Genomic DNA, 15768 nt, shown 5'->3' with positions numbered 1-15768 from the left:
CAGTCGTCAGAAGCCTGTAAGTCTGACAACCAATTTTACCAAGGGGTATTGGGTTGACCGGGTAACTGTGTTGAAGAGGTTACTCAGCTGCATCTGGTTAGACTGGAAGCCGACTCCAACATAGTTGGGAAAAGGCTCGGAAGATGATGAGACTATGAGACCACTTACCCATATCATCCTTGGAGATGTCCTTGATAAAGATGAGGATGTAATCATCGAACACGGTGAACTTGAAGTGTGGGGACTCTGTAAGCTTGTGTCCGTCGCGAGTGAGGACCACGTCAGTATGCAGTCACTAGAACACTCACCCATATCATCCTTGGAGATATCCTTGATAAAGATGAGGATGTAGTCATCGAACACGGTAAACTTGAAGTGTGGGGACTCGGTAAGCTTGTGTCCGTCGCGGGTGAGGACCACGTCGGTATACAGTCACTAGAGCACTCACCCATATCATCCTTGGAGATGTCCTTGATAAAGATGAGGATGTAATCATCGAACACGGTGAACTTGAAGTGTGGGGACTCGGTAAGCTTGTGTCCGTCGCGGGTGAGGACCACGTCAGTATACAGTCACTAGAGCACTCACCCATATCATCCTTGGAGATGTCCTTGATAAAGATGAGGATGTAGTCATCGAACACGGTGAACTTGAAGTGTGGGGACTCGGTAAGCTTGTGTCCGTCGCGAGTAAGGACCACGTCAGTATGCAGTCACTAGAACACTCACCCATATCATCCTTGGAGATATCCTTGATAAAGATGAGGATGTAGTCATCGAACACGGTAAACTTGAAGTGTGGGGACTCGGTAAGCTTGTGTCCGTCGCGGGTGAGGACCACGTCAGTATGCAGTCACTAGAGCACTCACCCATATCATCCTTAGAGATGTCCTTGATAAAGATGAGGATGTAGTCATCGAACACGGTGAACTTGAAGTGTGGGGACTCTGTAAGCTTGTGTCCGTCGCGGGTGAGGACCACGTCAGTATGCAGTCACTAGAGCACTCACCCATATCATCCTTAGAGATATCCTTGATGAAGATGAGGATGTAGTCATCGAACACGGTGAACTTGAAGTGTGGGGACTCGGTAAGCTTGTGTCCGTCGCGGGTGAGGAGCACGTCAGTATGCAGTCACTAGAGCACTCACCCATATCATCCTTGGAGATGTCCTTGATAAAGATGAGGATGTAGTCATCGAACACGGTGAACTTGAAGTGTGGGGACTCGGTAAGCTTGTGTCCGTCGCGAGTGAGGACCACGTCAGTATGCAGTCACTAGAACACTCACCCATATCATCCTTGGAGATGTCCTTGATAAATATGAGGATGTAGTCATCGAACACGGTGAACTTGAAGTGTGGGGACTCTGTAAGCTTGTGTCCGTCTCTGGTGAGGACCACGTCGGCTGGCTGGTCTCCGGTGTAGAGGATCTTGATCTTCGTGTTGTCGTGTTCGGGTAGGTGAAGGTCTCCGGGCATGCGGACGATGCGTGGTGGGTCTGGGGAGAAGAGATTTATGAGTATTTTTTGGCACAATACATAATAGGTAATCAAATACAATTAGGATTGTCTACATATGGATAAAAATAGTCCCATCATGAAATTGTTTGAATGTTCGACTATTCATTTGTAATGCCAAAACTTTTTATCGATATTTTCCATGCAAAAAATTGAGGGAAACAATGCTTTAACAATTTTGTGCCGATTATTATATTGAAAGCTTTTCATTATCTTATTTGAAGAATCAAATAAGCTTTAGTTTTATTATTTAGGCATGTACTCTGCAAATTAACAAATGTTACCCTTGAGTTTGTTTTGGTGTCTTCTCAAGGTAGTCAAACAGAAAATTACTTCCCCATGTGGTTTTAAAAATATATGTGACGTAGGAAAGTGTTTATTTCAACCTGTCCTTTTATCGATAATTTTCACCAACACCACACATTCCTACACAAAAACCCTTCAAAGCAACAAAACAACACTTACTTCCAATCTTCAGATGGCCAGTACAGTAAATGAAGCCGATGTTATTAACGGCTTCGCAAGTGTAGTCACCCTCGTCCGCGTCGGTGGCTGCCATGATGTTCAGACGGAGAGTACCCTCGCGGGATTCTGCTATGAACCTGTTGGTGGAAGAGTTAGGGGATTAGACGATGGAAAAACAACGGGTTTTGAGGACAGGTTGTGGGTGGATTGGCCTATGTTGGTGACGTTAAAGATGTAGTCCGTTATATAAATATGGCTGAAAACTTTTTTTTTTCTACAGAATCTAGTGAATTTTGACAATATGAACAACAATTTTCAGTATGTAATTTTTAGAAAAAATTTCTTTAAACTTTTGCCAATATATCACTTATCGTCCAAATGTCTTATGTATCACACAGGAAAGTACAATATCCATCATTTAGTAAAGTTAGTTCCGCAATTTTTTTCATTTTCATGGAACATTGTGGGAGTCACAATTTTAGTTACAACGGGTGGTGGAGAGATATTCGCCACATTCGCGTTCTTATACTCGGAATATACCGTGGAACACCATTAGTTTTACCAGTCTAACCAAGAGGTATTGGGTTGCCGGGGTAAGAGGTATTGGGTTGCCCGGGTAACTGGGTTGAGGGGATCAGATAGGGCAGTCGCTCTTTGAAAGCACTGGTACGCAGCTGAATCCGGTTAGACTGGAAGCCGACCTAAACGTAGTTGGGAAAAAGGTTAACGACCTAAACGTAGTAGGTTTACGAGAACTACTATTTTACTCTCAACTAAGAGAAATAATATCTTACCTCGTGCCAAGCACAACTTCTCTGCCGTTCTTCAACCACCGGCCAGTAGGTACTGGGTTGCCGGTGGCAATACACTCCAAGGTGAAGGGTTTGCCGAGAGGAGCGCATGAAGTAGCTGGTAGCTGCTTCATCCATTCAGGCTTCGTGCCTCCCAACTCCTCGCCGGTGCGAACTGGTGTGGTGCAGCTTGAGGGTTCTGATTTGCCTGTTCGTAGAATGTGGTGGGGTTAATATTAAATTCACTGAAAATATACCATTTACTGTATGGTTCAAGTTTACAATTTTGCATGATTAACTTTATAATCCGTAAAATTATGCCATTAATGGTATGGTTTAAGTCTATCGTCATTATTTGTTAGGTTTATAAACTTCTATATGATATAATAGGGGCTGAGTGATGTCGTTAAATTTTACGCAGTTATATGGGACAGTATTAAATATTTTATACATAGATCCTAGTAGTAATATCAACTGTCACTACATTCTTTCCTGAATTCTATGTTTTGTATAATATTTTCTAAAGTTCCATTATTATTATTGAAACAACTGTGCCTCGACCCATTATGATCTCCTAGTATCAATTAAGACCCTTAGAAGCTCTCATTCTGATAAAAAATATTAAGAACTTATAAAGGTCCCACTGTCCCTTAGGACACAGTGACAAAGATCCCACTTTCTTCTTCCTGTCCTGTGTCTTATGTATTGAATAAAATCTTACCAGCCGAATTAACAGCGACAATACGGAACTCGTAGTCCGCCTTCTCGTTGAGGTTCATGGCGGTGAAGGTGGTGTCCTGTACGTTGTAGTCGTTGCACTTCACCCAGACCGAGCTGCCGACGTCGCGACGCTCGATGATGTAGCCGGTTACGCGAGCACCTGGGTTGTGGACATGAGGATTAGTTATTTTTTCCATAAACTTGAAGAATATTAAAAAAACTGAGAATTTGTATGTAGGCTATGGGAGCATTTATTGGTGTCTGTTTAGCCCAAAAATACTCTCAAGTCAAATTTAACTGAGAATTGATTTCCAAGAGATGTGAATTTATTTATTTTTAGCCTATAATGACCCACGGCTGGGCAAAGGCCTCCGCGTATACTTTGTTATTAGCCCCGAACTAAATAAATGCAAAAATCTAATTGTGTAACCCAATTCATTTATCACATCTTAACAACATACTCATTAAAATTATTACAAGAAAACTGAAATCCAAAAATAATACTGGCGAAAACATCGATATTTATCCCATCCCTGATACACAAACTACCTATGGCATTAAATCCACCTTCATACACATATCATTCTATCTTCATCTTCATCATCATCATATCTTCATACTTATATAAATAAAAAAACTAACCTCCATCATGCGCAGGCGGATCCCAAGACAGATCCACATAGTTCCTTCCAACCCTCACGACGCGAGGAGCACGCGGCGGCGCCGGCGGGTGAGCCTTACCCCGCACCTTGTACGGCTGCGAGCTGGCCGAGTACTTGCTCCAGCCGGCTGCGTTCTTAGCACGGACGCGGAACTCGTATTCGTGGCCGGGTTCTAAGTTATAAGCCTGTAGAAGAAGTTGGGGATATTTAAAAAAGAGTTTTTCTTTTCTACACGCTCGATTCTACGCACAATACATTCATTCCTCTTGAAATGATATCGATATTCATTCATTGCGAAATTTTAACGATGGTTTATCGATTAAATTCCGTTCGAACAATTAGGTTTACAATGGTGAACAATCTTGATATGACTTCTTATATAAAAACTCACCTTAGAAATGATTGCCACTTCCTCTGTTGAATTATTATTTTAAGCAGTAGTACATTTTTTGTTATATGTATAGTTGTGTAAAAAGTTCTACCAAGATTTTTTTAATTGTTTGTCCTTTTTTAATTTTTTAACCAATGAAGTATATATAGGTTCTTAGTCAGTCATATTCCTAAGAACTCTTACCTGGTAATTACAGTCCTTAACGAGATAATCAGCGCTGTTCCAGACGCCGTCTTGCACGTCTCTGTACTCGAGCTTGTAGCCTTGTATCCGGGCGCCGCCGTCGGAGCGAGGTCGGTCCCAGATGATGATATATCTACTGGCTTATTACTCCTCATATCTGTAGAGAACTTACCTGGTAATTACAGTCCTTAACGAGATAATCAGCGCTGTTCCAGACGCCATCTTGCACGTCTCTGTACTCGAGCTTGTAGCCTTGTATCCGGGCGCCGCCGTCGGAGCGAGGTCGGTCCCAGATGACGGTATATCTACTTGCTTATTACTCCTCATATCTGTAGAGAACTTACCTGGTAATTGCAGTCCTTAACGAGATAATCAGCGCTGTTCCAGACGCCATCTTGCACGTCTCTGTACTCGAGCTTGTAGCCTTGTATCCTGGCGCCGCCGTCGGAGCGAGGTCGGTCCCAGATGACGGTGGCGGCTGAGCCGTCCCAGTCGGTGACGCGGGGTACGCCCGGCGGGTCGGGGATCGTGAATGGGAACTGTGGGAGAAATAAAAAATAATTATTACATGTCTGTCTGAAACTTTGTATACCTAAAATAATAAAAGTAGTATTTATGGTTGTTTGAACGCAGGAATCTCAGGAATTTCTGGTCCGATGTGAAAAATGATGTCAGTGTTAGATAGCCCACCGATCAATGAAGGCTATATCTATACGCAATTTTTCGAACGTGTTTTCTTTTTCTTTTGATAAGTTTTAAAAACATTTGTCGGTCGTCTCGTAAATAATAATTCCGATCTGCCTTACATAAAAGCTACTATGTGGTAAATAACAAAATATTATTTGATCCCAAGGTCCTTTGAGCCTTGCACCTATTTTAGTCAATCACAATAATTTTTCCAAATTACTCAGAAGATTCGGTTTCGACAAAAAAATCATCATAAAGACATAAAAAAACTACAAACCTTAGCAGTAATCGGGTCTTCCATAGCCAAAGGCTCGGAGACTCCGTACTGGTTTTCAGCGCGGACGCGGAACCAGTACTTGCGGTTCGGTTCCAGGCCCATGACATTGTAGTGGCAGTTGCGAACGAATGATGAGATCTTTGACCATACCTGTTGAAGAATAGGGGGATTAGAAAAAAGAATTAAATATTCTTACATGTCATATACTTCCCCAAAAATAACCTTATATTATATTTTTTTACTATATATTTTTTTATAGCAGAAGTTAAATACATACATAGTTTCGCATAATATTGGACGATATAATGATAAAATGTTTGTGAAAGTAAGGAATTTTTGATAGTGTTTAAAATAAACATAGCAAAAATATTAGGACACACATATGAGAACTATGTAAGTACATAATTTTTTTGTTGTCAGTCTAATATTTCAACTTTATATTGCCTGCTTTAGACGTATGAGAGCAAAAAAAAAACGATTGTTTAACACAAAAAATAATTAAAATTAACGCTAGTTAAATGACTTGGATTTCACCAAGAAGAAAAAAAAATAGCACGATTTGGACAGTCTTGTCTTTTCCCTTTAACACTCTCATATATGCTTGTAGACCTTTGTACCAATAAAATACTTACTCCACTATTATCCATCTTCTCCACCACATAGTTGGTGATGGGCGAGCCACCATCATCTAGCGGCGGTTTCCATGACAACGTGCAAGTGTCGGGAGTGATATCAGTCACGTCTAGAGGTCCTTGTGGCGGTGTTGGCCTGTCTACTACTAGCACCTGGGTAGGAGAAAGAATATAGTAAGTATGTGTTATATTTATAAGAAAAACATGTACAAACTGTAAAGTTAAGATGTGGAAAATAATAGTTTTCATAGTTAAGGAAATAATAGTTTATGTAAATCAAGGTTGACAATCGAATATAACCGTTATATTAGGAAATGATGTACGTAAATGAAATATGTATGTCTTGAAACCAAGAAGTTGGATTGGTTTGGTCATTTTATTAAATCTAAGTTTATTATTTATATTAGTTTAAAATGGAAACACTCAATAGCTTCATCCTCATCCTCTTGTCCAAAATCACAAAACACATGTATGACTAATCTGGCAACCAAAATTATGTAAAGTTGAGCTAATACATACCTAGCTTCAACAATTCAAAAGGGCCTGTACCTAAATAATGCTTTTGAACTTTCAATTTCTTAGTTTGTATATTTATTTTAGGTTGCCCGGGTAACTGGGTTGAGGAGGTCAGATAGGGTAATCGCTTCTTGTAAAACACTAAAACACTGGTACTCAGCTTCATCCGGTCAGACTGGAAGCCGACACCAACATAGTCGGGAAAAAGGCTCGCAGGATAATGATGATGAGTTTGTATATTTATTTATGGTAACTTACCCTGCAAGTAGCACTGTCAGATCCTTCGCTGTTAACCAGCTGAATGGTATAAGATCCGGTATCAGACCTCTTCGCAGGCGTGTTGTGGAATACAGTGTCGACATCTGACGTCACGAACCGGATGCGGGCGTCAGGGAATACTTCCTTGTCGTTGATTATCCATGATACCTGGGGAAGGAGATATTTAATTTCATTAATAGTAATAATCAATACATAGTTTTATAAAACAAAGTCGCTTTACCATCCCCGTGTCCCTTTGTACGCTTAAATCTTCAAAACTACGCAAACGATTTTCATGCGGTTTTTTTAATAGATAGATTAAAGAGGAAGGTTTATATGTATAATTACATATATTAAATAGTGGGGAAATTATGTTATCCCGTGCGTAGCCGGAGCGGGTCGCTAGTAGAATACATAATATATAAATAGGAATACAATAATAATAGTTAGTCAAAATCATGTGCGACGAGATTTGAAAAATATAAATTTACTTTTTGAGATCGTAAATATGTATAAAGAAGCCTGAACTAGAAAGAAGTAGTAACTTTTTTTTCACGGAAAATAAAATAAATTCAAATGAAGAAACTCACCTTCGGCCTCGGGTTGCCAGTGAAAGGAACAGTAATTTTAATCTCCTCTCCAGCAATAACAGTGATATCCCTGAGGCTGAGATCGCTGGTGATCTTCGGCGAGTTAGGTGGTGCACAGGCCCTGATGGCATCAGAGCTCGCAGAGTAAGGTCCTTGGCCTGCAGCGTTGACTGCAGACACACGGAACTCATACTCATGGTTCTCAATCAGACCAGTGACCTTGTAGGTTGTATCAGGAATGTGTGCGTGAGATGCCTTCGTCCATTTGTCCTCAGTGATGAGACGCTTTTCGACGATGTAGCCAGTAATCGGTGATCCACCATCGTGACGGGGCTTCGTCCAGGTGATGGTGATGGAAGACTCCGTAGTCTCCACAGAGCGAGGAGCTCCGGGAGCACCAGGCGGGTCGAAGGGATGTCTAGCTTTAATAGGTTCTGTGGTCTGAGCTGGATCAGATTGACCGTACTGGTTCTCAGCCATAACCCTGAATTCGTAATCCCGTCCAACGGTCAAGTTCTTCACGCGTAAGAACGGAGTGGTGACGTAGCCAGACACCTTGGTCCAGTTGGCGGTTCTGCCTTCGCGTTTCTCGACGACGTAGTTGGTGATTTCGCCACCACCGTTGTCCTTGGGTGGGTTCCAGTATAAGGTAAGAGCTTCACCCTCGAACTCGTCAGCCCGCAGGTTCTCTGGTTTTCCAGGCCTGTCGAGTACACGTACATTGATGGTAGCCGTGTCATATCCTGACGGGTTGCGCAGTTGCAGACGGTATTGTCCACCATCTGACCTCTTCGCGTTCTTGACGACAAGAGACGCGGATTCTGGTGTGATCTTCTGGAATATTCTAGAGTCACCGTCGACGTCAAGCAGGTTGTCGTCGGCGAACCATTGCGCTGTCGGTTGCGGGAAGCCAGTGTAAGGCACGTGAATGGAGAAGTCTTCTCCAGCACGTACGGTGATGTCCCTGACTCCTCCAAGGTCCATGCATGGTTTGTTGGGCTGTTCAGCGATGGTGATGTCGCTGGTTGGCTTGCTCGGGTCTGATCGGCCAACTTCGTTGACGGCAATAACCCTAAACTGGTATTCAGCTCCTTCCTTAAGGTTAGGTACTGTATGTATAAGGTTGGGAACAGGAACGTCGTTAACGTCCTTCCAGTCTTTGTCTCCCTTGCCCTTCTGTTGTACGATGTAGCCCTTGATCTTGGCTCCACCATCGCTCTTCGGCGGCCTCCAAGACAATGTGACGGAGTCTTTAGTAACTCTGTCAGGTTTAGGTGCTTCTGGCGGGCTGGGCTTAAGACGCTGTGTCTGCGCTGTGATCGGTTCGGTCGGCTTGCTAGGCTTGCCGGGTCCGGCCTCATTAACAGCAATGACACGGAACTCATAACGGTTACCCTCACGTAAGTCAGGCACTGTGTAGCAAGTGTTAGGTGTCGGGTAGTTGTTGACCCTGACCCAGTCACCTCCACGTTCTCTCTTCTCAACATAGTATCCAGTGACGGGTTTGCCTCCACAGTCTTTCGGTGGCTCCCATTCGAGGGAGCAACTGTTGGAGCTGTATCCGGTAATCTTGGGTGTTTCTGGTGCATCTGGTGGGTCGAACGGCGACTTGGCGAGAGTAGGCTTGCTCTCCAACGGATCAGAGACGCCGTATAAGTTCTCAGCGCGTACTCTGAACACGTATTTCTTGCCTTCTGTCAAGTTCTTTACAGTGAACGAGCACTTAGGACAGAAGCCAGCGACTGTACGCCAGTCGTTGACTCCAAACTCAGCGACTTCGACAACGTAGCCAGTGATTTCACTGCCACCGTCATCAGTGGGTGGTTGCCATGATAGGCTGACAGCGTCATGAGTGACGGGCTGGCAAATCAGAGGTCCTTTAGGCACTCCTGGTTTGTCAACAACGATGACTTCAATGTCAGCAGAGTCTTTGCCATGGGCGTTAGTTGCTGTGATGGTGTATTTACCAGCATCATCACGAACAGACTTCTCAATGCTGAGCTTAGTTTCATCAGGCTTGGTTTCTGCTGTAATCCTGTGGGAATGCAGCAGAGGAACTGATCCCTTGGTCCAGGAGATGGTGGGTGTGGGAGCACCGCTGATTGGAATGTTGATATTGATAGGTTCGCCGGCGCGGACCTTGATCTTCCTGCCGATGAGGTGGTCCAACCTCAGTTTCGGACTTTCCTTCATAGGTTTGGCGATGAAGACGTTGGACTCGTCGGAAGGCTGTCCAGGTCCTGCAGCGTTGACTGCAGATACTCTGTACTCGTAGGAGTGACCTTCCTGTACCCTCTCATCGTTGTACTCGTTCAGCCTGACTGGTTCCTTGTTCATCTTGATCCAGCGGCCAGTAGCCTTGTCCATCCTCTCAACGTCGTAACCAATGATATTGGATCCTCCATTGGAGATAGGAGAAGACCATCTAATGTTGATGTGGTCCTTATCCGCAGACACAAGTTCTGGCTTGCCAGGTTTGCCGGGCACTGTGTACTGGTTCTTGGCAATGATAGCCTTGTCTGTGACCAGAGGTTCAGAGCGACCTTGTAAGTTTTCTGCGAACACTCTGAACTCGTACTTCGTGCCTTCTGACAAACGAGGTACAGTGGCATGGTTGAATTTCGGGTTGATGTAAGTGACAGCGGGTACCCATCCACCGCCGTGGGTAAGGTCACGCTTCTCAATGACGTAAGCAGTAAGCTCGCTGCCGCCATTGTCTTTGGGTGGTTTCCATGACAACGTGACAGATTGTGCCGTAATCTCTTCGTATACGAATGGAGGTTGTGGTGCTCCGGGAACATCGAGTACGATGACTTCGAAGCTACCTTCATCAGTGCCAGAATCGTTCTTCAGTTTCAGTGTGTATTTACCAGCGTCTGATCGCTTGCAGTTCACAGTATGAACAATAGTATGGTGTCCAACAATAGTGACAGTTGTCCTCTCGTTGGCAACCACTGGTTTGCCATCACAAGTCCATGTAACCTCAGGAGTAGGCTCTCCAATGAAGTCGACATCCATGTGGAAGATAAGTCCAGCCTTGATGCGGATCTCCCTAAGCGGTGTAAGGATCTTAGGAGCCACGAATCTGTCCTTGGCAGTGATGATGTCTGAGGGTTCACTGGGCTCTGATTGTCCAGCCTGGTTCACAGCGATGACGCGGAACTCATAGTCTTGGCCTTCAGTGAGGTCAGGTACGGTAGCCTTAGTCTGACCAGGAGGTACATGGACAGCATTCACCCAGTAGGGGCTGCCCTTCTCCTTCTTCTGAATGATGTAGCCAGTGATAGGTGCTCCACCATCAGACTTGGGCTTCTCCCATTCAAGGTCGACGTGGCTCTTGCTCCAGTCGGTAGCTTTAGGCTTGCCAGGAGCTGATGGCTCATCGAACTCATTCTTAGCCACAATAGCGCGGTCTAACTCCAAAGGTTCAGATTGACCAATAGCGTTCACAGCGCTAACTCTGAACAAGTATTCCTTCATGTGAATTAACCTGGTCACTTGGTGTGATAAGAAGGTGCTCATACCGGCATCAGACCAGGTACCACGAGACAGATCCATCTTCTCAATGACGTAGTGGAGGATTGGTGATCCACCGTCGTCCAAAGGTACCTTCCATGTAAGCGAACATGATTCCTTAGTGACGTCAGAAACGACCAAAGGTTTCTCAGGCCTCGAAGGTCTGTCGAGGACGGTGACTTGAGCTGCAGCAGAGCAGACGCCAAGGTCATTCTTCAAGGTCAGTTTGTAAACGCCTCCATCAGCGCGGACGGAGAATGGAATGTCTAGAATGACCCTGTTGTGTAGAATTTGGACGTCAATCCTGTCAGTAGGATGGACCAGTTTGCCGTTGATGTGCCATTCGACTGTTGGTTTAGGCGACGCTTCTATCGGGATCTCGTATTGGATCCTCTGGCCAGCCTTGACAGTCTTGTCTGCCAACAGCATTTTGTCGAAGTGTGGTGCACAGAACCTGGCCTTAGCCACTTGTGGTGTGGAGGCATCGCTGGGTTCTCCATTACCAGCCTTGTTGACGGCAATGATCCTGAATTCGTACTCTTCACCTTCTTGAAGGTTAGGCACAGTGGCTTTAGTTTGGTTTCCTGGCACAGTTGCTGCCACTTCCCATGGTCCGTACTTCTTCTTAGCCTCGACGATGTAGCCGGTGATGGGTGATCCACCGTCCTTCTTCGGCGGGACCCATTCGAGGTCCATATGGTCCTTGTCCCAGTCCTTGACGACTGGAGTTCCAGGTTTGTCTGGGGTACCGTAGGGGTCCTTAGCAGTGATTGGCTCGTGTCCAACGAGGGGCTGTGATTCGCCCAGTTTGTTAACAGCGCGGACACGGAAGTTGTAGTCGTGACCTTCGATGAGGTGGTCAATCCTGATGCTGCAGGACTGGACCTCACCGGCTGGGATCCAGCGCATGTTTTCTTGGTCCATCTTTTCGACGACGTAGTGGGTAATTTCAGCACCGCCATCGTCCTTGGGCGGCCTCCAGCGAAGAGTGCAGCCTGACCTGGTGATGTCATCAGCACGGAGAGGACCTTCAGGCGGTGTGGGCACATCCATGACTGTGATCTTGACAGTAGCTGAATCAGTACCGTTGATATTCCTAGCCTTAAGAGTGTAAGTGCCAGAATCAGCCCTCTTACCATCAATGACGCGGATCTTAGTGCTGTGTGTGTCATTGATGACCTTGACCCTATCAGAGTTCATGATAAGGTTATCACCATTGAACCATTCCTTAGTAGGTGTAGGTTCACCAGCGACTGGCACGTCAAGGTCGAAGTTCTGTCCGACCTTGATCTTGATGTCGAACATGAAGTTCCTATCGATCTTAGGAGGCAAGTTCTTGGGTCTTGCAAGATGTGGTGCAGTTCCATCACTGGGTTCACCCTTTCCTGCTTTATTAACAGCTCGGACGCGGAACTCATAGGTGTTTCCTTCGATAAGGTCTGGGACCTTACCGGTAGTGACATCACCCTCGATCTGGGCACATTCTTCCCAGTCGGGGGCGAAGCGGTCCTTCTTTTCGATGACGTAGCCCGTAATGGGGGCTCCGCCGTCGGTCTGGGGTCTGGTCCATTCGAGTTCGACGAAGTCTCTGTCGAAGTCCTTGATTTTGGGTGTACCGGGTTTGCCGGCGACGTCGAACGGATTCTTGGCTTCCGTCGCGTGAGGAGTTGTGAGTGGCTCGGACTTGCCTTGTCTGTAAAAGAAAAAAATGTCGTTTAGTATTTATTTGCATTAGAGAATTTAGACTAAGCCTAGTTGATATTTATATACGACATTGGGTAGTTGACTGGTTCAAAAATAAATTACGCTATATTCATTTGCCAAAAATAATGCCATTTTCATTTATCGTTTGAATGTAATAGATTTCATTTTTTTATTGATATATAAGCTAAATAAGTATACAATTCACGTAAAATCTAGCATTTTCATACAAATTGCACGGAGAAAAGTTTAATAAAAGAAAAAATGACTTTGACTCGTTGGAAACTAGCTTTTAGATAAAATTTCGATAATTTAAATTTTTAATTCTTAAATTATTTTGTAATTTCAAGATTATTACACTTGTTCAAATACCAACCTGTTAACAGCCCTAACTCTGAACTTGTACTTATGTCCCGGAGTCAGACCCTCCACAGCAAGACTGGTCTTCGGTCCATCAGTTTCTCCGGCGGTCACCCATCTGCCCGTGGCCTCGTCCATGCGTTCCACCACGTATTTCTCAATGGGCTGGCCACCGTCATCTGAAGGTGGATTCCAGGAGAGTTTCGCGCCGTTCGCGTGGATGTCTGATACCTGAGGATAGAAGCGGGATTAGTATTTTTAATGTCATGATAAGAGGTTGTCGTTTACGAAACATCATATAAATTCGAATGGCTTAGAATTTATATGATTTTTATAACATCTAGTCCTTATGTACCTTATTACATGCCTTAGCACATAGCTAAGGTAGATTCCACTATTTAACTATAACGATAACTAAACGAAAACCAGATGTCAAATAGGCAATTTCACGGCTGGTTAAGGTTTGGTTATTGTTATATAGATAAATGGTGCAAGCTATTTAGTTTCATAGGTTTACATTAAATTGTCTGTAAAAGATTTTATTGTACAGAATATTTGGAATGTATTTAAAGACAGTTCTCCAGATGATTCTCAATTCCAGACACCAATCCCGGTCACGCAAAATCTCAAACTACACCGGTATATATGTTTTTATTACTGAAACGTCACATTAACTTGTCTAAGACCTTACCCTAAAGTAAAATAACCAACTTAATAAACTTACCTTAAGAGGACCTCCCGGCGGACTAGGCACATCCAACACAATAACCTCAACTTCGGCCACATCTTTGCCATTCGAGTTCTCAGCAGTAATAGTGTACCTGCCACTATCACCGCGCTTAGCCGACTTGCAGTTAATCTTAGTATTGTAGTCAGAGTGCTGCACTTTGACATCGCCGCTGGATTTAACTTCCTTTTTGGCGAGGAACCATTTCGTTTCGGGCATTGGTTCTCCGGATACCTGTGAAAAGGTGGAGTTAGAATTTTTTGGTTTGGGGGGTGTTTGTGTGTATGTCTTACCGATTTGGTTTTCCTTGTATGCGTGGACAGGTGTTTTAAAATTAGTGATGGACGAATTAAGATAATAAAAGTAATTATATCAGGTTTTTTTTAATCAAAGTTACTACTCCATTACATAAACATTGTTTGGTAAATTTTGAAAAAGATTATGCAATAAAATTATGGTATGGTATATATGTTACGGGTAATGCTAGAAGGTGGAGTAAACTTAGGTTTACCCGGGTTGACTTAGTATTACCCAAGCTTCTTGGGTAAAGTCCGAATAATAAGTAAAATAAATTTTAATTCGGGGTTTACCCATGCTCACCTAGGTCTACCCAACTCTGACTGGGTAATGTTAGTTGTTGCGTAATTTTCGAGCCCGTGGCGTAATTCTAGGATGAATGTGGTACTGTTGAGGTTGATAAACTGATTGATATTGAAAATATATCACCAGAAAAAAAAGCTTACGAGAGGTTGCAAATAAACAGTCGCTTTCAGTAGGCCAGGGTTTTAAAAGGTGTAAATAAATAATTTCAATTTGAACAACAACGACCGTTATTAGTTTTTTTTTTTCTGTTAAATCTATTAAGTTTATGCTCTTCAAGCAATTACGATCGCCTTTGTATGTTTTTTAAATAATATATGTGTGAAATGACCTTGGATTTTCATTTCACTAATTAATTAGACAAATTTTTGACATTACCCAGTCAGAGTTGGGTAGACTTAGGTGAGCATGGGTAAACCCCGAATTAAAATTTATTTTACTTATTATTCGGACTTTACCCAAGAAGCTTGGGTAATACTAAGTCAACCCGGGTAAACCTAGGTTTACTCCACCTTCTAGCATTACCCGTAACATATATATGATTAAGTAATAAAATTATGGGCCGTAGAAAAGTCGCTTTATGTTTAATACACCTTGTCTTTTAACAATTTTCTTTTACATTAACAAGTATATTGCCAAAAGACATTCAACTATTTACTTCGAAATCACTTCCAACCACATTTTTGCATCAGTAGGGAGTGTCATACTTTTTTTAAATAAACTCCAATTTTATTCTGGAACCCTTTATGTACGAAGGCTACGATAACTATCGAATAATCTCACAGTCCCAAGTACCCAACACCTACATTAATTACAAAATATACTCCAAAATGCCACTGACCTTGACATCAAATCCGAACTTCTGTCCGACCTTGATCTTGATATCGATAAGGTTGGTCCTGTCGATCTTGGGCGCCAGGTTGCGCGGCTTGGCCACTATCGGGTGAGTGCTGTCGCTAGGCTCGCCTGGACCTGCCTTGTTTACTGCACGGACTCTGAGGGAACATAATGGGGGATTTAAGAAGATAAATAATATTTCTTGGGTTGTAGTGAGGGGGAAAGAGGATTTGATATAGTACGTGTAAGGAATCAAAGTGACCATAATATTGTTTTTATGAAAAACTATGACTATTTATATGTATTTGGAAAGGTCTGTATTTAGTTTAATATGGACT

General features: G+C 43.4%; 1 protein-coding gene across 1 annotated transcript in view; it reads right to left on the bottom strand.

Moving 5' to 3' along the window:
- LOC110373907 (twitchin) overlaps positions 1–15768 on the bottom strand; it is a 118298-nt gene that overhangs the window by 29092 nt on the left and 73438 nt on the right. Inside the window, exons 109-121 of the mRNA XM_064041697.1 lie at positions 15435–15588; positions 13991–14227; positions 13283–13497; positions 7690–12898; positions 7100–7267; positions 6326–6478; positions 5694–5843; positions 5074–5268; positions 4136–4340; positions 3495–3653; positions 2777–2981; positions 1983–2119; positions 1289–1498 (exon numbers count right to left, since the gene is read on the bottom strand). Of these exons, the coding sequence (XP_063897767.1) occupies positions 1289–1498; positions 1983–2119; positions 2777–2981; positions 3495–3653; positions 4136–4340; positions 5074–5268; positions 5694–5843; positions 6326–6478; positions 7100–7267; positions 7690–12898; positions 13283–13497; positions 13991–14227; positions 15435–15588 (7397 nt within the window). The remainder of the gene's footprint in view (positions 1–1288; positions 1499–1982; positions 2120–2776; positions 2982–3494; positions 3654–4135; positions 4341–5073; positions 5269–5693; positions 5844–6325; positions 6479–7099; positions 7268–7689; positions 12899–13282; positions 13498–13990; positions 14228–15434; positions 15589–15768) is intronic.

The sequence above is a fragment of the Helicoverpa armigera genome, chromosome 26 (genome assembly GCF_030705265.1).
Source record: "Helicoverpa armigera isolate CAAS_96S chromosome 26, ASM3070526v1, whole genome shotgun sequence".
Lineage (NCBI taxonomy): Eukaryota > Metazoa > Arthropoda > Insecta > Lepidoptera > Noctuidae > Helicoverpa > Helicoverpa armigera.
Note: the sequence above shows the minus strand (reverse complement) of the source record. Positions and strands in the feature narration are given on the sequence as shown.